This window comes from Schizosaccharomyces pombe, assembly GCF_000002945.2.
Source record: "Schizosaccharomyces pombe strain 972h- genome assembly, chromosome: I".
Classification (NCBI taxonomy): domain Eukaryota; kingdom Fungi; phylum Ascomycota; class Schizosaccharomycetes; order Schizosaccharomycetales; family Schizosaccharomycetaceae; genus Schizosaccharomyces; species Schizosaccharomyces pombe.
The window spans coordinates 2,095,987-2,122,435 of NC_003424.3; the positions used below are offsets into that span (position 1 = coordinate 2,095,987).

The following is a 26,449-nucleotide window of genomic DNA, read 5'->3' on the forward strand; positions in this document are numbered from 1 at the left end:
GTCTTAATACAATAAAATTCGATTCTTAAAAAAAAAAAAAAAAATTTCAATGGATTATTAATGTTTATTGCAAAATCTTTAATAGGAAGATTATAGCAATTCAATCGATGTTCAATACAAAACTGAATACGGCTTGCGTTTGAAGATTGTATAAATTTCCGATATTTAATTATTTATGCAGTTTAAAGCTCGCATTCTCTTTCGAGTTGACACTGGCAATTTCATTATTTAACCTTTTCAACCCTAACTGAATATGATATTCTTTCCAATTTAAAGCTATTTTATTTATAACCAATTTTCAAAAAATAAATAAATAAATAACTAAAGTCAATTCACTAGCCCGCTTAGTGCACCTCTCAAGTTGAACAAAGAATAAGAAAAATAGTACTTGCCATTTAGTAATAATAAGTTGGCATAGACGAGACAACGTAGTAATTGTTGAAGGAATAAGGAACTTTTAGGTTTTTAGATGACGGTTCTACAGGAACGAAAAACTTTCTACCATGTTCATTAGACCATCGCCTTAAGAAATGGGGAAGTGAACAAATGAAGGACCGATTATGAGTAGCAAGCTGAAGTATATCTGAAACTAGATATAAAGGTGTGGGAAACACATATTTGACGGTCTCATTTTGAAACACGTGCCCAATGTTAGAAGACATTTTTTTTGTAGAAAAATCATTTTCCATACTTAAAACAGACGGTGCATTGATTCCAGGCAAGGATTTGTCAACGTGACACACGTCCATCAAAAGCAGACTGTGGTGCGGAAACTGTTTTGACAATCGTTCAAAAAATCTAATGGCTTTCGTAGGATAGTATGTGAGTTTTTGCGTGCTAAAAAAGGACCAAAATACTTGTTTAACACCGGAAAAGTACCGTTTAGCCCTGCTGTCGCTAAACCCTTGCTGAACATTAATCCTAGCTTGTTGAAATGCTAAATGGTAATTCAAAGAGCTAACTTTTTGGTGAGTATTTAGAGTGAAGAATTCGTTTAAAAAGTGCTCTGGACCAAGCCAGCACCGTTCCATCATCATGGCGCCGTTACTCTGACGAAATAAATCATGACCGAAGGAGCTAATTACCTGTAATGCCAATACAAAGCAAGGATTTGTATCAGTATGGTTCCACGTTAATGGATCACTAACATATATATCAATATGATCTCCATGCTTTGCATATCTCACAGATGTCAACATGCTCTTAAACCAGCTTGCTTGCCAAGAATTATGCAAGACTATATTGTATGTAGTACGTCCATAAACTTCAAGGTGATTTTTATAAAGATAATCAAGAATATCCAATGCTATTATTCCAGTCCCAGAATGAAAATCATATATTTTCAAATCAAACACCGGGAAATATCGAAGTTTATACTGCAACACCAAGTAGTTACTAATGGACTCAGAGAATAGAGACCTTTGCTTTTCATAGATGTTTAATGCCTTTTGAGGAATAGGTATTCCATGCAAAAAAGGATCAAATTCTTTGGAACATTTATGCCCTTCTTTCCTTAATACATGTACAGAATGGCTCAAATTATTGGTTGAGCCTGTCCAAAGTCGAGAATAGTAACCCTTGCTGGGATCAAACGTAGATTCATGAATATAATCGGCTAACGAAACCTTAGAATCGCGGTGCAACAAAAATCCATTATCAGTAGTATACCATCTTCTTGGGCCATGCAAAACTAGACCGGTATTTGTAAATGCAAGAGCACTAATTACTCTGCTTCCAAATAATAATGAAGCTTGATAAACTTGAGAGCGACTTAGCTTCCACATATAAAGATTCAGCATTTAACACTCTTTGTAGTATTAAAATTGAACAAAATTCATTATTTATTCGATTACTATTATTCGAAGTTGAGAAATAAAATGTAATAATATGATTTCATAAACTTACTAGGTGAAGTGCTTTCCTCTGTCAACTTTTGTTTTGCAAGTTTTAGAACGACTTTGGATAATAAGAATCGCTTATTTGCTGTATTATCTTCAAAAAAGACTGACCATTTTCACGACGCGTTTTTGGCGTGGTATATAAATGGTGTCAAGAAGCTAAAAGCTTTCATATTAGGTTGAAGAAGTACTGAATTTGTATCATTCAATAAATAGAATTTACTTTTACAAATCAAATCTTTTAATCTGATTTAGTGAAACGGGATCGACTTATAACGTGCAAAACACAAATACAGATAATACAATTGAAAATAAAGAGAAAGGTTTACTCGAATAAAGTAGAAACCTAATCAATTTGACTATTTTAAAACTAATGCATAAAAAACCCTGTATAAACTAATCATCGTCATCTTCAGCCTCCACAGTTTCGGCATTGCCGGAAAGAGTCGCATCCAAAGCAATTTTAGCGTTGGCTAAACGTTGAATGTGCTCTTCGATGGTATCCTTGACAACAAATTTATAAACTGTAACTTCTTTCTTTTGGCCAACTCTATGTGCTCTATCTTCCGCCTGAAGGTCATCGAATGGATTGAAAGAGACATCATAAAGAATAACCATATTAGCACACGCAAGATTGATACCAAAACCGCCGGCTTTGGTAGAAAGAAGAAATACATTAATGCTTTCATCAGCATAAAATTGATCGATGAGATCCTGGCGGAAATCGACTTGTGTAGAACCATCAAATCTTAAAAACTTTAGATTTAATGATTTCATGACAAGTTGAAGAATGTCCAAAACCTGTGTAAACTGACTAAATAATACAACTCTGTCGCCATTTTCAACAGCATTAGTGAGCAGTTTTTTAAGTTTTCTGACCTTTGTGGCGTCCATCCAAGGTTCATCTTTAAGTTGGAATGAATTGATAGACGGAAATTTGCAACACAAATTATGTAGCTCAATATCTGACATGTACTGCATGTCTTCAAATATATAAAGTTCGTTTGCCTTTTTGTATTGGGGTTCATTCATAATAGCTTTCGCCATTTGTCGAAGGATATCATCTTTATAATGAATTCGAAACAACATAGGGTGATCCGCAAGCTTACGAAGCTGTACAAGCACAAAACCAGCTGTGCTTTTCTTCTTTGCAAGATTTGCATTCGTATCTAAATTAGTTTTCATGACATTTTCATCCAATAAAGAATTTACACTTTGTTTGCTAGCGAAGTCATCATAACGGCGACGTTCCTCTTCGGAAAATTCGCAAAATTCTATAATACGCGTTTTCTTCGGCAAAGCATCTAACACCTGGCTCTTTTTACGGCGAAGGACAAATGGGGCCATCATCATTTTGGCTCTCGATACTCGCTGTTCTGAAAGCAATGCTCGTTCAAAGTCGCTTTCTGGGGATTTTTTCATAGTAAAAATGACATCTAAACTTTTCAAACCATAATCAAATACATGAGGAAGAATGAACGCTAAAAGCGAAATTAATTCTTTAAGATTATTCTGTAGCGGTGTACCAGTTAGCAAAACTCGAAAGTCGGCAGGAATACTCATCAAATGACGATATCTCTCAGACGCACGGTTTTTCAAGTAATGACCTTCGTCATATACACAAACATTGAACTTTTGGTTGCGCAAAAACAAACGATCAGCCTTACTAGTAGCGGCTAAACGGTAGGTGGTTAACATAACGTTATAAGAATCTTTATTAGAGTTGATACGTTCACGAATTTCTTCACGTTCGACTTGCGATCCATAATAAAGTTCAATTTTTAGCTTGGGACAGAACTTGGCAAATTCACGTAACCAATTCTCCATCGTTGAAGCAGGTGCAATTACCAAATGTGGCCCGTTAATATTTTTATCCATGAGTAATGAGAAAAAAGCGATGGTTTGACAAGTTTTACCGAGCCCCATTTCATCAGCCAGGATACCAGCCAGTTTGAGCTCGTACAAAAGGTAAAGCCAATTAATCCCAATGATCTGATAATCCTGTAGTTTGATATCGGGCGAAAAAGATGCAGGAGGTGTAGTGATAAACGAGGAATTTGCAGGCGTACCGAAACTTTTCATTTGATCAAAGTTGACAAGAGAAGTTTCACCTTCATCAGATGTAGCAGTGTTTGACAAGCCCCACGCTTCAATGCCGCGCTGAATTTTACCACCTAGCTGCTCACACTGACGAATAAGCGCATCCACTACGAAATAACCACGCATAATTTCCATACATATACCAACTAAACGTGGTCCAAGAGGAGTTTTTTCACGTCTACCTCGTCTACCTTTGGGAATCACCGGACGAGGTTGCTTAACGACCAAAGCAGATTCAAGATCTGGAAAAGGTCTTTTGGCAACCATAAATTCAGCTTCAGCAAGCGTACAACCTGTCATGTCAGCCAAATCCTGTGTTGAACAACGATTCATATATTTAAGAACTTCCTCCTTTAGAGCAGCAGTATCTATACGAGATGCCCAGCGATCTGCATTTGAATCATCATCAGAGTACATATCATCATTGCTGTCATCGTCAGCTTCAGGCTCATAAGTCTTTCGAGATGACAATGGCAAGGTAAATTGAAGTCCGTTAGTAAGATTATTAGCAGCATATCGTTCTCTCATTGTAAGACGATGTGGGGCTGGCTTTTGATTTGTAACCTGTGAACTCAGTGATTGAGACGATAATGAAAGAGGTAAAGAATCGCTTGCTTCTTCGTCATCCATGTAAGAGGGCATTTTGGGCTCTGTCTCAGAGAATTGAGATAAAGCATTGTAAACAGCGCCGTATGGATTTTGGGCATCCATAAATTGCGAAGGAGTGCCAGCAGAAGGTGTAGGAACAAGATTTTCTAACGAACCGGAATAATTATATGGTTGATTTATGGAGTTAGCAGAGGAAGTAAATGAGGGAGAAATATCACTCAACTGCTTGAAATGTTCTAAACTTGAAATGGGTGCAGTAGCCTGAACTCGTTTAGACATCTCTGAAAGAATCTGAAGTCGCGAATTCATACCACCCCCCATAACATTAGCTTTTTCGGTAGCTTCTGAAAGCGAATCAGCAATGAAAGGGGGGAAAATTGGCTTGCGCTTCACGTTGGAAGTCGCGTCGTAATGCGTGCCATCAGCGGTATGCTCTATTTTTCTTTTTCCATCCATAATTAAGTAACAATCAATGTATCCAAGCAAATGGCAAAAGAAAATTGAATCTAAAATATAGGATTTGGAGAAAAAATATGTAAGGTCACGTGTATATTATGAATAATTTTATCACACGAATTAAGAGCGCCGAGAATAGATGCAAAAAGATTGAAACTTTTTAAATTCTCCTAAGATTAATTAAAATGGAAGAAATAACGACAAAACAATACAGATTTCTTGTTTCACGCGTTTCTTGGTAACTCAAATAGTTGAAAACTTAATATGGGAACAGCAGATTACAAAAAATTTTGAGGGCCAAAACTTATTGCAATTTCTAAAACAAGAAACAATTCCTTTAGTTACGAGATGTGTATGAGTTAATTAGGATAGACCACCTTCTTCTAATACATAAGCGTTGTTTCGAGATGATATGCAGAATTTAATGAAGAAAAATAAAATGTAAATGAAAAGTAGACAAAAAAATTTTAAAATATAAATTTAAAATTTTCCTGATGTTTAAGATGAAGCAAACTTGGTAAGCTCTAGCAATAAACAAATACTCGCAATTAAAGATCACCAAAAACGACTTATACTTTGGCTATCCAAAAACAATCTTTGTTTAAAAAAAGAAAAAGAAAATTACCAAAATTAAAATAATAACACTCAATGAATCGGATTGTTAAAGAAAAAGACTCCAGTCACCCAATACCTTCTTTTGTATTATGGAATTATTCGGTATAATTCAAGAGCACACTATGCTGGTAGTTTGTTCTTGATGTGGCACGGGGGCGTGATATGGTGGTAGTGGTCCCAAATACTGATGCTAAATAATGCCTTAAACGTTGTAACGTAGTTTATGGTAAAGCTATATCATGATGGCAACTTGCTCTTTATATTACTAAACATTTAGCAAAAGATACCGTGGCGAAATTGTCTTTATTCTTTTATAGTTTTAATAAAATCATTAAACATAACTGCAGATACTAGAGATCTTTTGTCACTGAACCTTAAGAAATATGACAACAAATAGTGTTTCGTTATATTATGGCAGCGTACCACGTTATGTTTTCTAGGTGATACTGCAAAAGCTAATGTTAAAAGAGGATGGTTTGGGTTCTAGGATTATATTATTTAGTTAATATTTTATTAACCTATTTATTTAGATAAAATAGTTTTGTAAAACACCTTGCTCATCACTCAAAGTTATTTAGCAAAAATTTGAGTGTCGAGTAACAGGCTACTTTAAGGAAATATTTTTAAACGCTTTATAAAGTAACTATTTGCATACGATTGTAGTAATCAATACGAACATCAACTGCTAAGTAGCTACTTCGGGGATTTGAAGAAATAGAAGTCCATCTACTCATTGCATTGAATTCGTATAATATAATTTTTTCTTAATATTTGTCGTTTTTTCTGTCAAAAATATCGCATTGGTTGTTCAATTCTGCAAGAACAGCCAGGAATGCAGTTTCACTTTTAAATTAATATTTTTGAATTTGTCCGTTAGGAGGCCCTTCGTTTCTAAGAATAATTGTTTAAAAACCTGCGCTGTTTATTTTTTTTCCCTTTTTCTTCTTTGTTTTTGCTTCATTATTTTAACAACACCTATATTGTATACAAGTTGACAGTTAACGTAGTAGGAAATTAATATCCTGCTGGGTTTTTAAGTTTTCTTATTGCTGTGCTATAATTGAAATTTGCGTACCACTTGAAGGCATTGTTGGATCTAAACTGAAGGTGTGTTTGTATGCTGCATGTCAATAAATGCCAATTATGCGAAACAAGACGTCCTTCTATTTGCGAAAGCTGTTTAAAAAAGCAGCTTTATGATTTTTATCATAAACGTGATGAATTCTCTCGAGATATTGAGTCAGAGCTTGAAAAGGTTGCTAAATTGAAATCAGAAAGTTTCTCTCTAAAAGGAAAGATTACCCAAAAAGAGGAATTAACTTATCGACTACAGAACCTTGCTGCCTCTCTAAACGAAAAGAAATCGTTATCGTGTGACTTGCATTCCCGCAAACAGCTTATAGAAGATGACTTGTCTAATCGCAAAAAATCAATTAATATCGCGAGTCAAAAGTTAGCTGGCTTATCACATTCAACGAGTGACTATTTCTCTAAGGAATACCTTACAGCTTATCGCCGTTCTGAGCTACTTCAAAATAAATTGCATGAGTATCAAAAGAAGCTGATAACAAGGGTTTTGGATATGTATCAACTTCACTGGCAAAGGGATTTAGTGCTTAACACTCAGGGTTGCACTCAAAAATCTGCTCAAATGGGATCAGAGTTTAACCCTGACTCCATAGATTCATCTCTTGCGTATAGACTTTCAAAATTATCAATGGGCAATTCGAAATCCGACTTATCTCATAGTGACAATGAAACAGGACATTTTTATAGCAACTTTTTTTCTCAGGTGATGGAGTTAAATGCCTCTGTGACTATTTCTGGCATTCCTGTATGTATCAGAAGTAAAGAGAAAATGTTTTTAAATCCTGATTGTGCTTTAACTTTATCCTTTATTTGTATATTTTTAGCTCAGTATACCAGTATTCCCTTACCATGCCCGCTTCAACTCCCTTCGCCTGATCAAAAACCCATGACTTCATTTTCATCGGAACAAATGTTGTATATAATGTATAACATAGTTTGGATTTCATGGAACTGTGGCATTTTTTCGTTTCCCCGTGGAATTACCCAATCCCAGCTTTTTGAGTTAATGCAGTATACTGGTTTCTGGTTAGTTCAGCTACGTACCAAGCCGCTAACTTCTCAAAAGCCAGATTGGCATTACAAGATGGGTATGGATTTTGACCTTTTTCACCGATTATACCTGGCGCGTCTTCCAATTCCAATAAATTACTCCTCTCTTCGATCACGTTCCTCGTCTAAACCATATCAGCTTATTTCATGACCTTTTTTACATGATCTTCGATTAACAGCTTTCTTATAAAGTCTCTTAACGTATATTTTTTAATGCTATTTATATAAACTTTTTTACTGAACAATTAAATTCAATAATTTCTTTTAAAACTGTTGTAAAAAAATTAGATTATCGGTGTATTTATTTATATTAGTCAATCTTTCTATGACTATTTTCGTTGAAGATGGAACGAATACTATGAGAAGATCACGGAAAGAAAACAAAAAGCAATCCTAAATGGAAAGATCGTTTAAAACTGAACGCAAAGCCGAATCATTTGGTTGGGCATCGGAAACGGGTTGAATGGAACGAGTCTGGTTGATGATATCTTTAGTTTTTCCAAAGTAGACATCCTGGAGGAAGTTGCGCATCCGAGTTTCCATTTCCTCAACCAATTTGCCAACATTAGCGATCTCAGTGTCATCATCTGCCGCTGGTAATCGTTGAGAAGTTTGGCGAGTCAAATGACCTGAAAGGTTAAGAGCTTTGGAAGGCAAGGCAGACTGTTCCTCCGAGCCAGATGAAAGGAAAAGGATAATAGTACTTGTAAGTCGGTAATCATAAACGTTGGTTTCCGTGGTAGGCAGACATTCAAACACGTGAATAGAATCCCATCCGCTTGAGTTAGAAGTAGAAGCTAAATGAAGTTAGAATTATATAATGAAATTGACAGAAAATAAAAATACCCTTTTTTATGAGAACGGCGCCTGCGTAACTATCGTCTTGGTCCCAAAGATAAACGCTACTAACACCGCCCTCGTAATAAAGATCAAGATAGACACGGATTGCTTCATTCAAAGAAACTTCTAATTTACGAACTCGATCAGTAGAAACTAAACCATCCTCCAAAGGAGGATCATATTTATTGCTCCATGGTGAGCGGTACGAATCTCCATCCCTGTTAAAGTCACATAACAAATATTGATTACCTGACTCAGAACAAGTATTTACTTTTAGAGGCTGATCAACAGACGAGAGAAGGACATCAGCTAAATCGGGAGCGACGGAAAGAATTGTGTCTAGGTTTTTAGAGATATCTTTTGGGTTTAATCGTCGGAGTAAATCTAATGCAGCGTCTTCAGACTAAAAGAATAAGTTAGCTGATATTGTAAAGAAGGATAACGACAAAGAATGTGAAAAGCAAATTCATAAAGTCTCTGAGCAATACTGACGAAAATCGATGAAATATGCATTCAATGATAAGATGAATTTACAGATGGCTATATAATAAAAATATAACAAAAAAATTGGGCAAGGTAATTAATTTCAGTAATACTTACATTCATGGTGAGTTGATGATATAATGCTTTAAACAAAAGAATACAACCGGATAGCGATCTCAGAATAAAAGTGAGGCCTTAATGATTATAGGAAGTAACTTTAGATTCGTCGCATAAATTACGAAGATTCTTCACGGTGCAGTACACAAATAGTAGAGGTGACTGACTGGTGGTGAGGTACTTGTACTCTGGTGCTTTCTGCGTAAGTTTAGAAAGTGAACAACATATGGCGGTGAACATTGAACGATGAACCCTCTGGTGATGACAACGTAGCAAAAACCAACCTCAAACTTACTTTATAATCAAACTGGTAATATCAATGAGCTGTTAAAAATAATCAAAAGAAGAGCACATTTTGTTCAAGCGGAAAAAGTCAAGAATTTATTAGATGCTACTGTTGGTCACTTCAATAAGCTGTCTATTTTTCAATATTGAACATTTTCAAGTTAAATTTAGTATTGGCAACGAATACAAAACTTTTCTGTATATCGGTTAAATTCCTTAATACAGAAACAAGGAGAATTATATGCCAAAGTCAATGCTTGAATCGCTTTCTATCTAAAGTTTGGATTTTCTACGAGTCAAACCATGTAAAGTCATAAAAAAGTCAATAACAAACGTCCTTCTTTCATTTTAAGCAATGGTCTTTCATTTTATTTAAACTATGGATCTTTTAAAATCTATTCTTATGTTTATAACCTTAACAAATGCATTGTTTAACTGCTTTTTGATCTTTATCTACATCTCACCTTCTGTTTTAGCATCCACTCAACCTTTAATAACGTTTTACTGTCGTTATGCAGTATGACAACTTACGAATTTAGTGTTCGTATATCTTCAAACTGCGTTCCTTAGAAATAAAGAACATTTAATTTGTTTTGTTAAACGGTTTTCAAATGGAATAGCGCGACTCAACGTTCTAAAAATTTGCGGAACATTAACTGTGATCAAAAATTTTGGGAGAGCCTAGATTTTGCCACTGTCACGTAATTATGTACAAGCGTTCAACTCCCATCTCTCACCGATTTCTGATTCGCAAAAATCACATGGGTTTTTTCATGGTGTGGTCCTTTTAACCAATCAGATTGTAGGACGGTTTCTCAAATGACCGAGAAATGATTCCATTCCGTTCCATAAGATTCTTTGTCCCGTTCGGAGTTCTTGAAATCCCGAGTTCGAATCTTGCATTCTAACTTTTTTCGTATGTTTGGCCATACTAAGACTACTAGCGCACGGCTGAAACCAATTGTGTAAACAAACATTTCTAACCTTGCTTAAACTGGATTGAACCTTTTTGTCAGTACATTGGAGGATTACATTGGATAATTGCACTTTTCCGTATTTCTATCTGTTTATTGTCTTGACAAAGGCTGTAATTACTGTTGTTGTAGCAGTGAGTGTGTGATTACAAACACTTAAAACAGAAAATGTGCTTTGTGGGTTTGAAACTTTTATCGAAATTTTGTAAGAAGTTAACCTGCAATTATTGTTGATCATTTATCTTTTAATTGTATTATTATTAAGTTGTTTACTTGCAGAACACATAGTTTGGCCGAATTTTTTGGTTTTGTTTGTTTACAATAACACCCCGCGATTTGCGTTGCGCCTGATAGCTTTAGCCAGTGGTGACGTAGGAGAAAGATAATTGGTCAGTCGCCCTCCATTGAAATTATCATCTAATCGTTCATCCGCCGCAATGTTGATTCACATCAAAACCCTAACCCTGAGGACAACGGTGACTTATACCAACATGTTTCCTCCTTCCCTCTGCAAACCACATTTTTCCTCGGTTCGACTCTTGAAATTGCTAGTCGCGCGGAAGAGTTCGATATCGTTATTAATCGTTAATTTGTTATAGGGCACTACTTTTTTGTCCCTTTGAAGCCAAGTCGCTATAAATCTTAAGTCATTTGTGCTATCTGTTATTGTTTGGCGCTATACAACGAAGTAAATATTGCATATTGCTTGTTTTAGTGTAATAGGCAGTTTATGCGCGCGTGTGTTGTGAAGGTTAGCCGGCATTAATTTTGTTCATTCTTGTTTTTGTGTACTATTAGCAATTTGATATTCAGTGTTGCTGTGTTGATTGCTGTAGCTTATACGTCAACGTGGCAATTTTGTTTTGTAAGTAGTTTTGTTTGTGTTTATGACAGGTGAAGTGGGTGAGGCAGTGAGGGCAGTCCAACTCTTAATTTGGATTTTTTGCTGGTGATTTAGGATTTTGATATGGTTTGTCGAAGTTTGTTAGAATTGTCGCTTTTTTATCCTAAAGGTTAAAAAATTGGAATTGGTAGTCTCTTCATTGAAAGGAACTGACTTTAAAATTTTTTTTTTGTTTTGCCAAAGATACGTTTCTTTTCTGTGTTGCGACGCGTCTACCACCATTATATTGTAGACTGTGGAAAGGTGGTGCTATTGTTCCTCTTTTGTTAATATCTCGTGTTCCGTTTGACAATGTTACCTACGCCTTTTTTTATCGTAGTTCCTTTTATTTATATAACTAATGATGGCTTATGTCAGTAGTTATTTTTCACCGTCGTTAATTTTTGTCGTTGTAAATATGCCATCTGTTTTTTCCCGCTTCACTTTTTTTGGACTTTCCTAACAATTTTTAAGATGTTAATATTAACTTTTTTAGGGTGAAGGAGGCGTTCACAGATATTATTACTGTCCTCAATAAGCTTGAAGATCTCGATATGACCCCCGTTCAAGTACCAAATTTAGACGTTTCGGTCACTTCATCTCTCATTACTACTGCGCCTGTAACTGGCAACGCTGCTACCATTTCCACATTTACTCCTGGATCACCCGAGCCTTCTATGAATGGTGAAGAAAAGGAATCATCTTATTTTCCAATTAGCGAAAATGATGATGGAACCTTAGATCTTTTTGGTGACTCAGAGTTGGAGAAGGAGCAGAAAGGCGATAATCAGGAGACTGATTACTCTTCTCAATATTTGCATCCGACTCCGCCTTATACTAATTTCGACGATGAGTCTCCATCATCCCCCACTCATCCCTCCGTGTCAAATATCACTGTTGACGGTGACTCTAAAAAACATTCTTTGCAGCTGCAGGAGGAGGAAAAATCCTCTGAATCGTTGGATTCTCATACTCATCCTCCTAAGCGTGTACGCAATGAAGATGACTCCTTAACATTTTCAAAGACATCACCCGTATCACCATCGTCGCTGAAAGATGGTGCCTCAAACACCGTTACCAACGATGCGTCTAATAAAATTAAATCTGAAGCTTCAGAATCGGCATCTCCTTCTGCTTTACAGGCTCTGGACTCTACTGCTGCTGGCAGCAGTAAGGAGCATAGTTCCCCTCACGATGAGACTGTAAAAAAAGAAGAAAATGATAAGGATCAGTATCCACCAATGACAAAAGAGCAGCATAAATATATTCATGCCATGCTTCGCCAACTACGACGTGGTCGTGACTCCATTCCGTTTCGTGCTCCTGTTGATCCTGTGAAACAAAATATTCCAGATTATCCTACCATTATTAAAAACCCAATTGATCTTGGAACCATGCAGAAGAAGTTTTCTTCTGGCGTTTATAGCAGTGCACAACATTTCATTGATGATATGAACTTGATGTTCAGTAATTGTTTCCTGTACAATGGTACTGAGTCACCTGTGGGTGTAATGGGTAAAAATCTACAAGCTACTTTCGAACGACAATTGAAACAACTACCTTCTGCTTATGTGACCAGTTATTCCCGTCCTGGCCGTCGTCCACGTAGCATGACTGCACCTAAAGGTGGGGCGCGTACACGTCGACAAGCCGCCATGTATTCTAATTCTTCATCAGGAATTCGTGAGACCATGTATGATTTGAAGCCACACCGTCGCAAAGATGCAGCTGAAATGAAGTTCTGCCAATCTGTTCTTAAAGAATTGTTGAAGAAGCAGCACGAAGCTTATGCTTATCCTTTTTATAAACCTGTTAATCCTACAGCATGCGGTTGTCCTGATTACTTCAAAGTAATTAAACATCCTATGGATTTGGGTACGATGCAAAACAAATTGAATCATAACGAATATGCTTCAATGAAAGCTTTTGAAGCCGACATGGTTCTCATGTTTAAAAATTGTTATAAATTTAATTCTGCTGGTACTCCTGTGCACCTTATGGGAAAGAAGCTTGAATCTATCTTTCAGAAATTATGGGCTAATAAACCCGACTTTGATTCGGAGACCTATATGGGTATGTCTTCAGTGAACACTGATTATTATTACGGAGATAATGAAGTTTTTGATAGCGGTGACGAATTTTTGGAGGATGATGGTGAGGAGTTTGAAGCAGTTAATCGTCAAATTCACAAGCTGCAAAGTACTTTACAGGCCATGAAATCTAGAGCACGTTCTTCTTCAGTATCTCGCCGTTCACGTTCTAGGAGTCTTAGCGTTGACATTTACCCACCTATTACATATGAAATGCAGAATGAGCTGGCTGAACAGTGTAATTACTTATCTGCAGACCAACTTTCGCATGTTGCCGAAATATTAAGGGCCGCACTACCTCATTTACGTAATACCGATGAGATTGAAATTGATGTGTCGGCAATGCCACCTGATGTATTTTATAAAGTCTATTATTATGTGTGCAAAGGTGATGAGATCGGAGCTGAAGCTTTAGCTACCGCCTCTCATACCCATCAAGAGAAAAAGAAAGGACGAGCCCTGTCTGAAACGGAGCAGGCTGAAAAAATCCGGCAGCTTCGTGCCCAATTAGACAGATTTTCTGGCATTGCTCAAAATAAGAATACTGTTACAGGAAATATTGCTGCTTATAATACTAAATCGTTAGGCAGTGATGATTCTTCCTCTGAAGATGATGGTGAAAGCAGTGAAAGTAGCGATTCCGCATAGATGTGGTTAGCAGGTTTAACCAAATTCTTTGATTTATTTTTTTAAGGCTCTTTTTATTGTTCCCCTTTTTTATCTTTCCTGTACATATGCAAATGCATACAAATTTTCTCTATGGTTTTATACTTCACACTCTTTATTATTTTCATTTTTCTATTTTATTGCTTGCATGAACTTATTTTTTCCAAATAACCTTAGAAGTTCTTTTTTAGTCTTCCTGTATAGGTTTTGTTATGATTCTTTTGACTTTGTTAATGTTAAACACGGTTCCATTGCTTGCTTTTATTGATGACTGATTCCAAAGTTAATTGAAAAGCAACAAATTTGGACCTATACTTTTTTGTACATTAGTTATAGCGTCTGTCTATAGAAAATATAAAAATTAAATATTTTACTAAATTTTTTTAATGATCGCGGTGCTAAATTGTAAGCAAAAATTTGATTCTTCCTGGACATGTGAATGTTTCGTTATTGTACTTGAATTGGTAGACGCGAGTTATAAAAATTTGAATACATTTTTACCGGCATTCCTGTGCCTAATAACGCCATTTACGGTTGAAAGATAAGCACAAGCATTCAAGAGTGGAAGGGATAACAATCAATGATTTTGAATCTAAATGTTTTTAAGAGCTTAGCGAGTTTTGGAAACGTCGGAAAATTGTAGCTTGCTTTGTTGTAGAGAAAGCCCGTTTCCATTTTATTATTGGTACGTTTTGTACTTAGAGAACTATTGTTTTACGATATCATCTCCTAATTGTATGTTTTAATTGTATGCCAATAACGTGAATGTAGGCCAAATAGCCATACATTCAATTTTACCGACTTTAACTTTAAATATCATATTTACTTAATAAATAGTATTTTAAACATATATATATATATATATATATTGAATTATTAAAAGCAGAATTAGCGTTGGTATAATAAATTTTCAGCAGTTCAAGCTATACTGAGGGGTAAAAGCTAAACAAGCTTTTCTTGAGTAGTAGTTTTTCTAAAAAGGACACGGGTTTTTTCTTATTCAAATCGTAAACATCAATTGAAAAGTCAGCAGGTAAATATTGAATGAATCGAGCGACAGAGTATAGTGTTGAAGCTTATAAACATAAATTAGTGTAGCAAAGTATAATGACCTTGCTGTTAAAGAAGTTTCACAATAATCCGTACTATAGTGTGAGCGTACGCAGCATATATTTTAGATTAGTTAATGAGACATAACGCGAAAATAGAAAATTTCGTTACAGTGTTAAGTTTTGTTTGCTTAAAACAGTACAAACAGCATACTTGCTTTTCTAACAGCGTTTGCATTTCAATGGCAGTAAGGAGTCGGCCTCAATTGGCATTTCAAACTGAAAAAGAAAATGGAATAGGAATAACGGCTTTTAATGAAACCGCAAAGCTTTATGCCAACGTTGTTGAAGCATTAGATGCACAAAGGTTGCGTATATTTGATTCCGTCGCTGGATCTTTAAAAACCGAATACATTTTAGAGAAAGAGAAAGTGATTAGCTGCATAGCTTGGGAACAAAAGCCTCTATATGCTAGTGAACAAATTACAACTGATATAAGTGGTTCTGGAGAAATTTTAGTTCTTGGCACTAATTCTGGTGAAATTCTTATATATTCAGAACATTTAGGATCTTTAACTAGAACTTACTCGTTTGGAATATTGCAAAAAATTATAGGAGCACATGTTTTAGCCAACGATGGATTTGCGATTGATATTACTGGGAAAGTTGTATGCTTTAGTGTAAATACGGGAGAGGTTAGAACGTCTTTTACAGTTCCTTCTTCTTCCAGGGAATTCTCTGGTCTTTACTTATCAACGGTTTTTAAAAATTTAGCGTTAGCTTCGTCTCACAACATTCACATCGTTGACCTTAATCACAGAAATCCGATTGATTCTTTGACCACACATACTTCTATGATAAATTCAGTTGTATTTCAGTACTTAAAAGATGAAAATAAATTTTATTTTGGGGTTTCAGCAAATCAAGACAGGTTTATTAATTTGTACAGCAAGGAACTTGATGGCACTGGCGAATTTCCTACCAATACTGTCAAGAATGTTGGAGCTTTGGTTTGTGAGAATGAAGTCAAAATGCTTTCAATAGCCTATGAGATAGAAAACCCTGAAACCGGTGTATTAGCAGCTCTTACGAATGATGGTACCATAGAGATGTTTGAAAACCCTTGGCTATCTAAATTAAGACAGAATGGTACGAATGCCTCGTCTTTATCACATCGACGTAAACTTCTCACCAGTCATTCTACTTTGAAGATTTGTTTTTGTCGTTCTCGAGGAGATCCTCCAATTGTTCTTGAATCGATTGCTTTCGAAAGCACTGATTCCCTCACTGTTGTATGGAAGGAATCTACTAGAACTGTTTTCGAAACTGTCCCTTGGCGTATATTGTCATCTCAAGCTACGAATGGGCTGATAGAATTGGTTCGTTCAAAAACTCGACTTACATCGAAAAACAAAACTGTTTCGAATGTTTACGATGAATCCAATGCAACTATTTCCTCTGGGGTTATGCAGAAAGATTTAAGAAAAACTGAAGAGATAGGAAGCGCCGAAGCTATGGAAGGGGAAGAGCAGGAACCAAGTTTAGCAGAGCGCTTGCAAAATTTAACCAAACTTGATCAGCAAGCTCAAGCGCTTTCAACTCAAATATCTGCTTCTACATCCTTGTCTACTGTACTTACTCAAGCATTAAAAACCAACGATCAGTCTTTATTAGAGTCTTGTTTCAATAATAACAATGTCGAGACTATTGACACTACCATTAGAAGATTGGATCCATCATTAGCACCAATTCTTTTAGATAAACTTGCTGAAAAACTAGCACTTCGTCCGATGCGAGCGGATGTTTTGATGGTGTGGATACGCTGTACCTTAATTACACATGGTGGTCATTTAGTCCTTGTCGATGATTTAAAGCACAAATTAGCTAACCTACATTCCATCTTAGAAGATCGTGCATCAAAATATTCAAGTATGTTAGCTCTGCAAGGAAAATTAGATCTCGTTCTTTCCCAAATCGCCTTTCGGAAAGCAGGTGGTTCTAAAGATAATGCTGAGGATGAGGAGCCGATTAGTATATATTATGAGGGATATGAAGAATCCATGGATGAAGCATCTTCTACCGGCGATGAAGGCTATAGCTCGGACGATTCAGTCGACAATGAGATGTATTCAGATGAAGAGAATTCGAGTAAAGGTGCCTTTCCAGATGAGGAAAATGAAAATAGGGAGTTGAGTGAAGACTATTCGGGAGATGAAAGTCTTGAAAACAGTGAATCTGAGTAAAATTCATGACATGTTTTTGTAATAGCGAGTTGATCAAATATTCGTTTAATTTGGGTATTGGTATTATTTTCTGTGTTTGTTTTTGTTAATTATTGTTTTTCTCGTCTTGGAGGTACAATTTACAAGCTTAATTTTTTAAAGAGAATTAATCTTGTAAATTACCTGTGGTGCTGCATATTTCAAGCTCATTATAGTAAGAAATGTTGCGAATTGTTCGCTGTTTAGCCCCGGTGACAACACTTTTCGAGAATAAACTGATGGCCAGCGATTGCTGATAAATCTCGTTTGGTTAAAAAAAAATAGAGAAGCATATTGTGGTATATGTTGGATTGTGCTGTCATTTGTTTATAAGCTGTAATCTCATCTGACTTTAGGATACGTTGTATGTTGAGATATTTTTTTTTCTTAGTGCGTAACTCGTAGATTTACCAAATACGTAAACATATTCCTATTTTTTTATTCAACATTATATGTATATTGAAGGGAACACTTTACTTACCGTACCATCCTATGAGTATCACATTTAGCTGACATAGTCAGTACTTCCTCCTTCTCCACAGTCGTTGGAAAATAATCAATGTCCTCAAGTGCTTTAAAAAAATGGGAAATTGTCATTCGATTCGCATCATCAATACCTGATTTATCTTTAGAAATAAGTGATGCGCAAACTACCACTATTCACAGTCTGTTTAAGATTGTTCGTAATCGGATTCCAGAATGTCGAGATAAACAGCTAAAAATGGTTTTTCAAGGAAGATTGTTATCCCCAGGTTTCACAGTAGAAAGAGCAGTTAGGGGGAATTGGCAAAGAGACGAAAATGACGATCCAAACATAGTTCAGAAAGCATTTATCCATTGTATAGTGGGACCAACCTTGACGGAAGAAGAATTGGCTTCACAAGACCAAGCCCAAAGCGGCCTTAACTCTAATTCAGAATCTCCTGATGATTTACAAAATGCTCAGACTGGAGAAACACTCCGTGGTTTTGATCGTTTACGTGAAGCTGGTTTTACAGAAACCGAGGTCAATAATTTGCGTAGCCAATTTCATCGCTTACGAGGAACTAATTTGGATTCACTCACGGAAGACGCTATCAGAGAGGCAGAAGACGATTGGATTGACAATGGAGGACAAAACTCTTCTGCCGACGAACTTGACATGTCATATGAAACCTTGTTGGCTGGAGTATTAATAGGCTTTTTTGGAGGAGCTATTGCTTGTTATTTTCTTTGGGAAAGGACAATGTTCTCTCTGAGAATGCAATTATCCATTCTTGTCGGAATTATTTGCAATTTTGCATACGGCTTATTACACTCGTATCGATGGTAAACCCGTTCATTTTTGTTAAAATTTTTGTCCAATACAATTAATCGTTCCACTTTTCGTTGCACTTGTTAATTATGACTACAGTTTAATTGAGGATTAATAATGTCGAATTTTATGATCTATTCGCTTTGATCAAGCGTTAACTTATTAAATGTACGTTTAAAACACCATTTGGATTTATTAAGAAGTGTAAAGTAGGATAACTGTAAAAGTGTCGTATTGAGTGTGCAAAAGTAAAATATGCATATATTCATCGCTAGAATGAAAGATACCAATCAGATCCTAAAACAAAAAAAAACACACACAATAGAGGAGAGTGCTTCTAAAACAATAAAAAGAAGAAGAAATATGAAGGATTATTTTACAACCGGTATCTAAATGGGCTGACCCAAGATTTAAGAAAATTTCCAGCGATTTCCGCAAACAGTACATTCACAAAACTAAAAAAAAATTAGTCCAAATATTCTACCCAAATAGACTAATGCTTACCGTTGTCATAGGCTCATCAGCAGATCTATACGGATTGTTAATAAATTTTACGCGATAAAAAGTACTAAAATCATGACAAATAACATACCTTGTTTGCATTTGGTAATAAGAAACTTTTTTTTGCTTACACTTCCCACAAGTAAAAAGGTCTGTAACAGCTTTTTGGGGTTTAGCACCTTGCGCATGGAATAAATTTTCTTGTTCTAGCTTGGCATCTTCCTTGCGACGGTCTTCTGAAGCCAATTCGGCAGAAGTCATGGTACTGAGTCTTTGCGGAGTAATTTCATTTCGTAATACTGATGCTCTAAGTTTCGGGTTATTTTTATCTTTAAGATTCATATACAAGGACCGCATTCTGTTTCGATATTCAGAACCAGTTTTACCTGCTGCTCTAGCAAGTACTTGCGCATCAATTTCTTTGGCTTTGGCTATTATTAATGAAGAAGATTCATCCGAATCTATGACTAATGCATTGTACATTAATCCAATACAGTTGTTGCGAATCTTGTCATCAGTCACATTGACGTTCACATTATCAGATTTAAAAGTACGCTGACCACTGCTGCTTTGTTTTTGAACTTGTTTTTGAGCTTGAGAACCTACATCCGCATGTTTAGAAGGCGTGGAGGAAGTTGTAGTTGTGGTTTTCAATGGACGACCTTTACTAACATCGGCTTTCCATTTTTTTACAATTTCCCGAGCTTGCTCACCAACTTTCTCATTGGGATGAGATCTGAGCTTGCCAACGACTAATCCCAGCCGGGTTTCCTAGCATCATTGGTTAGTATTTTGAATACCGATTCTCCATCAAATGTTGGTACTCTTGTGGAATTCGTATTTTAAGAAAGATGTTATTTCTATTAAGTGAAATTTGCAAAATTCATGTAATATATTGTCAACAATCCGTGCGAGAATACTACCATATTGCATGTAATAAACCTACCTTAAGTAATTCTTCGGTAGCAACTACTTCATTTTTTAAACGTGTCATAATGTTAATTATAGTCTAGCTTGATATTAGCTTCAAAACCATCTGTAAGTCCCAATAGCACAAATTACAAACCTCTATATTCTTTCCCTGAATAGCTTTTTCCAAAGCTGCTTTCGCAGATCGGATATCAGCAGAGTCCATGATTCAAATTAAGTTCGAATACTGTAAACACTGCTGTTGGTTAGCAGATTGCAAAATTAATAATCTTATGGTGGTAGAGGATTTATTTTGGATAACGCGCTTTACATCTCACATGTCTACTAATACCGTTGTGATTTTTCTTCACCACCATAGTTGCTGATGTGAATATCAACACCCCGTAACGTGATTTTGTTAGTTGAATTCTTGAGTTTGACAGTTTTTTTTTCAAGTTTGCAAACTGTTTTCTGTTTATCGCATTAGTACTCGTGTTTATTTTACAACGTTAAATTTTCATGCTCCTCCGCTGACTTGATCTTACTCAATTGTTAATTGTTTTATCAGCTTTGTTTATGAAAAGCAAAGATTATAATGTTGTTTGATCAAATTGAAGAAACTTGATGTTCAAGAATTTAAAAGTTTGATATTCAGTTTATTTTTGAAACTTACTTTGGTCTATGTGTTCGTTCGTTTTCATAAATTTAGTTTCATGATTGTACTGAGAGACTCAAGTGACTATTCCGACTCTGAAGTAGACCTGCCAAGTATCGAGGTGAACGGAGAACGAGGAAATGTTCCTACCTCAGTGCTTTGTAATGTTGAAGGATCTTTGTTGAATTCTAATCCTGCTTTAAGGCAACCAAATTTGAAATGTATAAAACATAATCAAGACGTTGAAAATACTACGTTTCAACTAGACTTGCGAGGCTGTAGGGTTCCTTCTTCTCAACCTCAAGTTATAACTGAGTTAGAAAACAATATTGACATTCCAAAAAATATTGATGCAATGCAAAACTGGATTTTTCCACAGACTCAGCAGTATAGAAATTATCAAAAGGAATTTTGTGAGCAAGCATTATTCCACAATTTATTACTGGCTCTACCTACTGGGTTGGGAAAGACATTTATTGCGGCAGTGGTCATGTTAAACTATTTTCGTTGGTTTCCTGAAAGCAAAATAATATTTCTTGCCCCCACAAAACCATTACTGTTGCAACAAAGAGTTGCTTGTTCCAATGTAGCGGGAATGTCACCAGGTGCTACCGCTGAATTGAACGGTGAAGTATCACCGGATCGTCGACTTTTCGAATACAATACGAAACGAGTATTTTTCATGACTCCACAAACACTCCAGAATGATTTAAAGGAACATTTACTGGATGCCAAAAGTATTATTTGCCTGATATTTGATGAAGCTCATAGAGCTACTGGCAACCATTCGTATGCTCAGGTTATGAGGGCAGTGCTTAGATCTAATAGTCATTTTCGAGTCCTTGGTTTAACCGCAACTCCAGGATCTTCTACCGCCTCTGTTCAAAAGGTAGTAGATTGCCTCCATATCTCCAAACTCATTGTTCGCAACGAAGAAAGTATAGATATTCGCTCATATGTTTTTCATAAAAAGATTCAGTTGATTAAGGTCACGATCTCCTCTGAAATGAATATTTTAAAATCGGACTTTGCTAACCTATACCGGCCATATTTTAATTTTCTCCGTCAAAAAAAACTTATACCTATCAATTGTGAATGCCTTAATATAAAAGCTTATACGCTTTTCGTTTCTTTACGAAAGTATTCCTTTAGTTCAAAAAATGTACAATCTAAAGAAAAATCAAAAATCATGAGTTGCTTTACGCTATTGATTTCATGTGCTCATATAACGTATCTGTTAGATTGTCATGGGATTATCCAATTTTATCAAAAGCTTGTGGAAACTAAAAATAAAGCTGAAGGAAAAGGGAGTGGACAAAGCTTTTGGTTGTTTACTAGTAAACCGTTTGCTTTTTATTTAGAACACCTTCACAATAAAATTCAAGGTTTGTCATTAAACCATCCTAAAATGAATCATCTTCTTGAACTTTTGAAAGAACATTTCAAAGATACTTCTGAAGGCTATCAAAATCAACGAGTTATGATTTTCACAGAATTTCGAAACACTGCTGAATATATCACAACGACATTGTTGGCAATTCGACCTATGGTTCGAGCTTCTTTATTTATTGGGCAGGCGAACTCGGCTTACTCAACTGGCATGAATCAGATGCAACAAAAAGAAACTATCGATCAATTTCGTGCAGGTGTTATAAACACGCTAGTTGCTACATCAATCGGCGAAGAGGGTTTAGACATTGGTGATACCGATATGATTATTTGCTATGATGCTTCATCTTCACCGATACGCACGATTCAAAGAATGGGTAGAACTGGTCGTAAGAAAAGTGGAAAAGTTTTTGTGCTTCTTACCGAAGATTGTGAAGATTCTAAATGGGAGCGATCTCAAGTTTCCTACAGAAGGGTTCAAAAGGTAATTGAATCCGGTAAAAAAATAGCACTTAAAAAGGACGTTCCTCGTTTAATCCCTAGCAACATACAACCTATTTTTAAATTTCAAGCTTTACAGAACAATGCGGACGCAACATTGATATTAAACTCATATAACAATAATTCCTCATCATTGTCACCTGTAAATACACTAGCGAACCAAGCGCATTCTCGTTCTAAACGGTATCTTCCTTTCATAGTGGATGATGTTTTTGAAGATATGGAAAGCAACCTACGGGTGCCTACTGAAGACGCAAAAATTAAGCGATTTAAATCGGATTATAGAAGTTGTATTTATAACGCCAGACGCAATGTATTTTCAAAGCCTACCTATATGGGTGACAAATTGACTAAGTTCGCAAAAGTACCACATTCTTTATTAACGCTCAGCATCTATAGACGGGGTAGACTTTTGCAACAATGCTCGCCTTCCTCTGTCACCAAATACTTAAAATATGAAGAGAAATTTAAACGGAAGCGGATGAAGAAAACGTCGAATGCATTATTTCAAAGTACATGAAATTACTGATTAAATACCTTAAAGAAAAAAATATCATAATCCGAAACTTTAGTAGGAACTTATGTGAGTTTAAGCTTATTTATTTGTTATATAGTAACTTTTACCTTAGAACGCAATGTCTTTCAAGCTGTCACAAAATTTCTATTCTGGTTTTTGAAGCCTTCTTCTCCGTAAATAAGCTTGGAATAAAAATTCTACCGCTTCAGTATTCATTTTGGTATCTTGCCACGTATCGCCCCAGCAGTAAATACCGTGATCTCTAACAATTACAGCACAAGTATCTGGGTACAAATTGATCGCTTCTTGCAAACTATCATGAAGATCAGACTCATGAGCAGTATTATTGATAACTATTCGGTTAGCAGCCTTTTATAAAAGTTTGTAAACTCATACATGGAATTTTTATCTTATCTGTTGGCTTATGAAACCCATTATTTTTAGATCCTTTTGGAATATACGATAGTACTTCAAAACCTGTTGCCGAAAAATGATCAGAATCCGCAAATAGAGTAGACAATAAAATGGCTTCCTGAGAATGGGTATGGATACATGCATATGCGTCACGCAAGCTACTGCTTTAGTAAAGAATTCAATGTTCAACAACTTTGCTGACTTACGTGTATACTGCTAAAAACAAAGGTGTACACTGAGAAGGTTTCAATCGAAGAGCTGGCATTCGCATATATTCTCGAGTACTGCAAGAGGTTAGCATCTACTCAAAATGATAAAAACAATGACAATAATAATATCATACATTAAAGACATGACAAAAAGATGGTGTAACTCCATCCTTTCCTTTTGTACACCCGAGGGAGCGATTACAATGGCATCTCTACATGAAAGTTAATATTTGACGCTTTAATAATGCTTTGTACCCAGAGCGAATGGTAATTCCTCCTCTGATTCTTTTATTAGTTATATTAAATTCAAATTAGTAATTACCCAGTTCCTGTAACCCAGCCCGACGTATACAGATCTCGACAGATTTCGCAAATTAATTCACCACATTTTTTCAAATCGCCAGAACGAAGACATCCTAAGTCTTTCTTTAGAAAATCATCCATTATTACTATGATGATAATTATCTTGATGAAAAATTTTGAAAAGGGTCACGTTTCATTAACGTTTAAAAATTTTTAAGTAGCAAAAGTAACTGTGAGTTTAATCTACGCGACATTAAGCAAACAAAGTGAAGTAAAGAATTGATGTGTATAATAGCTATCTTGATAATTATTATTTTTTTTTATGAAATTATTAAACATTGTGTCATGGCACTTGAATAAATAGGAAGTACTAAGTTTTTGCTTAAAACAAAAAGTTTATTACAGTCTATTAACCTAATGAAAATAAAGTACAATAGAAATCAATTAATAATTTTTTTATTCAGTCATCCCCAAATATTGCACTGAAAAGAGTTTGGGGAGCTTTTGGTTTTTCTTCTATATCCTGGGGTCGATTCAACTTCCTTGTATCAATTGAATCGATACTTTTGTTTTCAATTTCAGCAATAATAGGTACATTTTCAATAGAAGAAATATTTTTACGCTTTTGTTTTTCTTGACCGTACGGTAAGGCGACATTAAAGCGTTTACAAAGAAGACGTTCGGGAATGAATGTAACAACTGTACGAGGTCTTCTCAAAATTGAATCATCAGTTTCACTATGTGAATTAATCGACTCTTTTTTAGTCGAGGCTTCAAAAGAACTTACGAAACGCATCGATAGATTTTTTGACATAGGTCGGTATAGTGAAGCTGTTTGAGTAAATTCTAGTAAATGACGAGAATCAATATCTCTGAGTAATCGTGGCATATTCATTAGGTGCGCCTTAAGGAAAATCTCGTAAATTCCGGCACGCTCATCGTTATAGGGATTATCTTTCCTAGACATTGCATTTTTAGCTGTCTCAATGTCAATTAGTTGCCAAGATCCCTCATCTTCCTTGACACCATGATTAACATCACTAGGTAAACTTGCTTCACCGTTGGAATTTGTTTCACTTTTCTCAGCAAAAAGTGGTAAGCGCTCATTTGAAGTTTGGGCTTTTTTTTGTGAAAATCCTTGAGAATTTGTAAAAAGTTTTGGCTCCCAACCCTCAGGTATTGTAGGAGGAGGAAACCAATTATTTTGAAAAGGTGATTGTAAATTAAATACCACTACAAATCCTGGAAGGGGAGGTAGACCATCTGAGCAATTTTGCGATTTGATTATGCTTTTCCCTTTGCTTCTGTCTTTTTTTGACAGAAAGGTATGCTTAACGGGTGTAAATGGAGAAGCGACTTTTTTTGTAATGTTGATAGATTTATCATACCGCATTTTTGGAGCACCGAGGTCGTATATATCTTGATCTTCTATCCCATCATCATTTAAAACACCTGATCCAAATCCACCGCGCAGATTTTTTGCCATTCCAACTGGTTTTCTTTCCAGCTGAAAAACATCGTCCGCTTGATACCCGATACCGTGATAAGCTTGGTTGGTTAACTTAGTGTCATCATAATACCCTTGAAATGGAGATATAACAAAATCATGACCGTTCCATCCAAGATTTTTTAACATTTTTTCGCCAATGCTATCGTCCCTATTTGAGAATTCTCTAAGTAGAGGATCATCAATTGGTATAGATGTATCAATCGTATTTATTTTCGAAGTATAAACTTTACTAAGCTCTTGGTCAGCACGATCTTCCTCGTCCATAATATCGTCAATAGTCATTCCATGCACACTTTTGTTTTCATTCCTTGAACTTTTCCAAGATTTAGGTTGCCAACCCTCTTTTGAACCAACCGTATTAAAATAGCCAGCAGAAAATCCACCAGTAAATGCACCATGAAATCTCTTTCTATTACGCTCATCCCTGGCTTCTTGTTTCCAAACAGGAACTCCTTGATTAATTCTGGACGGCTCAAGATCAAAAGGGGAGCCATAAACTACATAAGGGTGCCGATGAACATCGACATTGCTTCTTTTTCTTGAATTGGCATACATTTTAAAACAAGAAGTAATCGTGATCCGTAGTTAAACTGAAAAAAAAAAAATTCAAAATTCAAAATTTAAGGCATATTTTAGGATACTATAAGCCCATTATTTTTGAGGCGACAAGAATACTATGTTGAGCAACTTTTAATTTTTAATAAAGCCAGATAACTTATCAAAGAATTCTGATTTGTTGACAAAAGCAATTACAATACTCAATTTTTAAACAGTTGCCCTTG

The 26,449-nt window shown here is 35.7% G+C and overlaps 11 protein-coding genes and 12 long non-coding RNA genes across 23 annotated transcripts; 11 read left to right on the top strand and 12 right to left on the bottom strand.

Moving 5' to 3' along the window:
* Positions 1 to 175: 175 nt before the first annotated feature.
* Positions 176 to 2,032, bottom strand: SPOM_SPAC25A8.03C (uncharacterized protein). Its single transcript, NM_001019047.3, has one exon. The coding sequence runs from the start codon at positions 1,797 to 1,799 to the stop codon at positions 396 to 398; it is 1,404 nt and encodes a 467-aa protein (NP_593616.2). The 5' UTR covers positions 1,800 to 2,032; the 3' UTR covers positions 176 to 395.
* SPOM_SPNCRNA.2938 lies at positions 354 to 1,773 on the top strand. Its single transcript, NR_192306.1, has one exon. It is a non-coding gene; the product is annotated as a non-coding RNA (long non-coding RNA).
* SPOM_SPNCRNA.2939 lies at positions 1,940 to 3,252 on the top strand. Its single transcript, NR_192307.1, has one exon. It is a non-coding gene; the product is annotated as a non-coding RNA (long non-coding RNA).
* fft3 lies at positions 2,209 to 5,819 on the bottom strand. Its single transcript, NM_001019048.3, has one exon. The coding sequence runs from the start codon at positions 5,061 to 5,063 to the stop codon at positions 2,295 to 2,297; it is 2,769 nt and encodes a 922-aa protein (NP_593617.1). The 5' UTR covers positions 5,064 to 5,819; the 3' UTR covers positions 2,209 to 2,294.
* On the top strand, positions 4,724 to 4,950 carry SPOM_SPNCRNA.2940. The gene has a single exon (NR_192308.1). It is a non-coding gene; the product is annotated as a non-coding RNA (long non-coding RNA).
* Positions 5,820 to 6,342: 523 nt separating the features above from the next.
* atg14 lies at positions 6,343 to 8,117 on the top strand. The gene has a single exon (NM_001019049.3). The coding sequence runs from the start codon at positions 6,796 to 6,798 to the stop codon at positions 7,966 to 7,968; it is 1,173 nt and encodes a 390-aa protein (NP_593618.1). The 5' UTR covers positions 6,343 to 6,795; the 3' UTR covers positions 7,969 to 8,117.
* SPOM_SPNCRNA.2941 lies at positions 6,794 to 7,064 on the bottom strand. The gene has a single exon (NR_192309.1). It is a non-coding gene; the product is annotated as a non-coding RNA (long non-coding RNA).
* Positions 7,376 to 8,013, bottom strand: SPOM_SPNCRNA.2942. The gene has a single exon (NR_192310.1). It is a non-coding gene; the product is annotated as a non-coding RNA (long non-coding RNA).
* acp2 (F-actin-capping protein beta subunit acp2) lies at positions 8,044 to 9,447 on the bottom strand. Its single transcript, NM_001019050.4, has 3 exons — positions 9,258 to 9,447; positions 8,664 to 9,060; positions 8,044 to 8,614 (listed from the first exon to the last, which is right to left on the bottom strand). The coding sequence occupies exons 1-3, from the start codon at positions 9,261 to 9,263 to the stop codon at positions 8,211 to 8,213; spliced, it is 807 nt and encodes a 268-aa protein (NP_593619.3). The 5' UTR covers positions 9,264 to 9,447; the 3' UTR covers positions 8,044 to 8,210.
* Positions 8,862 to 9,269, top strand: SPOM_SPNCRNA.2943. The gene has a single exon (NR_192311.1). It is a non-coding gene; the product is annotated as a non-coding RNA (long non-coding RNA).
* A 354-nt stretch (positions 9,448 to 9,801) lies between the features above and the next one.
* SPOM_SPNCRNA.2944 lies at positions 9,802 to 10,576 on the bottom strand. Its single transcript, NR_192312.1, has one exon. It is a non-coding gene; the product is annotated as a non-coding RNA (long non-coding RNA).
* Positions 10,577 to 10,766: 190 nt separating this feature from the next.
* On the bottom strand, positions 10,767 to 12,200 carry SPOM_SPNCRNA.2945. Its single transcript, NR_192313.1, has one exon. It is a non-coding gene; the product is annotated as a non-coding RNA (long non-coding RNA).
* On the top strand, positions 11,028 to 14,533 carry bdf2 (bromodomain-containing protein). The gene is made up of 2 exons (NM_001356050.2): positions 11,028 to 11,381; positions 11,896 to 14,533. The coding sequence occupies exon 2, from the start codon at positions 11,954 to 11,956 to the stop codon at positions 14,135 to 14,137; it is 2,184 nt and encodes a 727-aa protein (NP_001342973.1). The 5' UTR covers positions 11,028 to 11,381; positions 11,896 to 11,953; the 3' UTR covers positions 14,138 to 14,533.
* Positions 12,885 to 13,260, bottom strand: SPOM_SPNCRNA.2946. Its single transcript, NR_192314.1, has one exon. It is a non-coding gene; the product is annotated as a non-coding RNA (long non-coding RNA).
* Positions 14,534 to 15,428: 895 nt separating the features above from the next.
* utp5 (U3 snoRNP-associated protein Utp5) lies at positions 15,429 to 17,880 on the top strand. The gene has a single exon (NM_001019052.4). The coding sequence runs from the start codon at positions 15,447 to 15,449 to the stop codon at positions 17,445 to 17,447; it is 2,001 nt and encodes a 666-aa protein (NP_593621.2). The 5' UTR covers positions 15,429 to 15,446; the 3' UTR covers positions 17,448 to 17,880.
* SPOM_SPNCRNA.795 lies at positions 16,085 to 18,613 on the bottom strand. The gene has a single exon (NR_151172.1). It is a non-coding gene; the product is annotated as a non-coding RNA (long non-coding RNA).
* Positions 18,004 to 18,944, top strand: dsc3. Its single transcript, NM_001019053.3, has one exon. It carries the CDS (start codon positions 18,025 to 18,027, stop codon positions 18,775 to 18,777), a length of 753 nt encoding a protein of 250 aa, NP_593622.1. The 5' UTR covers positions 18,004 to 18,024; the 3' UTR covers positions 18,778 to 18,944.
* On the bottom strand, positions 18,927 to 20,470 carry tfs1 (general transcription elongation factor TFIIS). The gene is made up of 5 exons (NM_001019054.3): positions 20,327 to 20,470; positions 20,207 to 20,269; positions 19,352 to 20,031; positions 19,264 to 19,288; positions 18,927 to 19,214 (listed from the first exon to the last, which is right to left on the bottom strand). The coding sequence occupies exons 1-5, from the start codon at positions 20,393 to 20,395 to the stop codon at positions 19,170 to 19,172; spliced, it is 882 nt and encodes a 293-aa protein (NP_593623.1). The 5' UTR covers positions 20,396 to 20,470; the 3' UTR covers positions 18,927 to 19,169.
* A 68-nt stretch (positions 20,471 to 20,538) lies between these two features.
* On the top strand, positions 20,539 to 24,293 carry fml2 (ATP-dependent 3'-5'-directionality DNA helicase fml2). Its single transcript, NM_001356051.2, has 2 exons — positions 20,539 to 24,121; positions 24,170 to 24,293. The coding sequence occupies exon 1, from the start codon at positions 20,883 to 20,885 to the stop codon at positions 23,232 to 23,234; it is 2,352 nt and encodes a 783-aa protein (NP_001342977.1). The 5' UTR covers positions 20,539 to 20,882; the 3' UTR covers positions 23,235 to 24,121; positions 24,170 to 24,293.
* Positions 20,894 to 24,355, bottom strand: mde1 (5'-methylthioribulose-1-phosphate dehydratase). The gene is made up of 6 exons (NM_001019056.3): positions 24,177 to 24,355; positions 24,110 to 24,133; positions 23,989 to 24,066; positions 23,852 to 23,929; positions 23,628 to 23,803; positions 20,894 to 23,584 (listed from the first exon to the last, which is right to left on the bottom strand). The coding sequence occupies exons 1-6, from the start codon at positions 24,296 to 24,298 to the stop codon at positions 23,376 to 23,378; spliced, it is 687 nt and encodes a 228-aa protein (NP_593625.2). The 5' UTR covers positions 24,299 to 24,355; the 3' UTR covers positions 20,894 to 23,375.
* An 88-nt stretch (positions 24,356 to 24,443) lies between these two features.
* On the bottom strand, positions 24,444 to 26,427 carry gpl1 (Gpl1-Gih35-Wdr83 complex RNA-binding subunit). Its single transcript, NM_001019057.3, has one exon. It carries the CDS (start codon positions 26,220 to 26,222, stop codon positions 24,618 to 24,620), a length of 1,605 nt encoding a protein of 534 aa, NP_593626.1. The 5' UTR covers positions 26,223 to 26,427; the 3' UTR covers positions 24,444 to 24,617.
* Positions 25,150 to 25,424, top strand: SPOM_SPNCRNA.2947. The gene has a single exon (NR_192315.1). It is a non-coding gene; the product is annotated as a non-coding RNA (long non-coding RNA).
* On the top strand, positions 25,573 to 26,278 carry SPOM_SPNCRNA.2948. The gene has a single exon (NR_192316.1). It is a non-coding gene; the product is annotated as a non-coding RNA (long non-coding RNA).
* Positions 26,428 to 26,449: the final 22 nt, after the last annotated feature.

What these genes read in the sequence shown, in the direction of transcription:
- SPOM_SPAC25A8.03C (NM_001019047.3), bottom strand. Translation starts at nt 1,799, where the DNA reads ATGCTGAATCTTTATATGTGGAAGCTAAGTCGCTCTCAAGTTTATCAA.
- fft3 (NM_001019048.3), bottom strand. Translation starts at nt 5,063, where the DNA reads ATGGATGGAAAAAGAAAAATAGAGCATACCGCTGATGGCACGCATTAC.
- atg14 (NM_001019049.3), top strand. Translation starts at nt 6,796, where the DNA reads ATGCTGCATGTCAATAAATGCCAATTATGCGAAACAAGACGTCCTTCT.
- acp2 (NM_001019050.4), bottom strand. An exon ending in CGCCGTTCTCATAAAAAAGG is followed by an intron (nt 8,615 to 8,663) that starts GTATTTTTATTT and finishes AACTTCATTTAG; the next exon opens with CTTCTACTTCTAACTCAAGC.
- bdf2 (NM_001356050.2), top strand. Translation starts at nt 11,954, where the DNA reads ATGACCCCCGTTCAAGTACCAAATTTAGACGTTTCGGTCACTTCATCT.
- utp5 (NM_001019052.4), top strand. Translation starts at nt 15,447, where the DNA reads ATGGCAGTAAGGAGTCGGCCTCAATTGGCATTTCAAACTGAAAAAGAA.
- dsc3 (NM_001019053.3), top strand. Translation starts at nt 18,025, where the DNA reads ATGTCCTCAAGTGCTTTAAAAAAATGGGAAATTGTCATTCGATTCGCA.
- tfs1 (NM_001019054.3), bottom strand. Translation starts at nt 20,395, where the DNA reads ATGGACTCTGCTGATATCCGATCTGCGAAAGCAGCTTTGGAAAAAGCT. An exon ending in TTCAGGGAAAGAATATAGAG is followed by an intron (nt 20,270 to 20,326) that starts GTTTGTAATTTG and finishes ATATCAAGCTAG; the next exon opens with ACTATAATTAACATTATGAC. An exon ending in TATTACCAAATGCAAACAAG is followed by an intron (nt 19,289 to 19,351) that starts GTATGTTATTTG and finishes CAATCCGTATAG; the next exon opens with ATCTGCTGATGAGCCTATGA.
- fml2 (NM_001356051.2), top strand. Translation starts at nt 20,883, where the DNA reads ATGATTGTACTGAGAGACTCAAGTGACTATTCCGACTCTGAAGTAGAC.
- mde1 (NM_001019056.3), bottom strand. Translation starts at nt 24,298, where the DNA reads ATGGATGATTTTCTAAAGAAAGACTTAGGATGTCTTCGTTCTGGCGAT. An exon ending in GGCTGGGTTACAGGAACTGG is followed by an intron (nt 24,134 to 24,176) that starts GTAATTACTAAT and finishes TAAAAGAATCAG; the next exon opens with AGGAGGAATTACCATTCGCT. An exon ending in GGAATTACCATTCGCTCTGG is followed by an intron (nt 24,067 to 24,109) that starts GTACAAAGCATT and finishes ACTTTCATGTAG; the next exon opens with AGATGCCATTGTAATCGCTC.
- gpl1 (NM_001019057.3), bottom strand. Translation starts at nt 26,222, where the DNA reads ATGTATGCCAATTCAAGAAAAAGAAGCAATGTCGATGTTCATCGGCAC.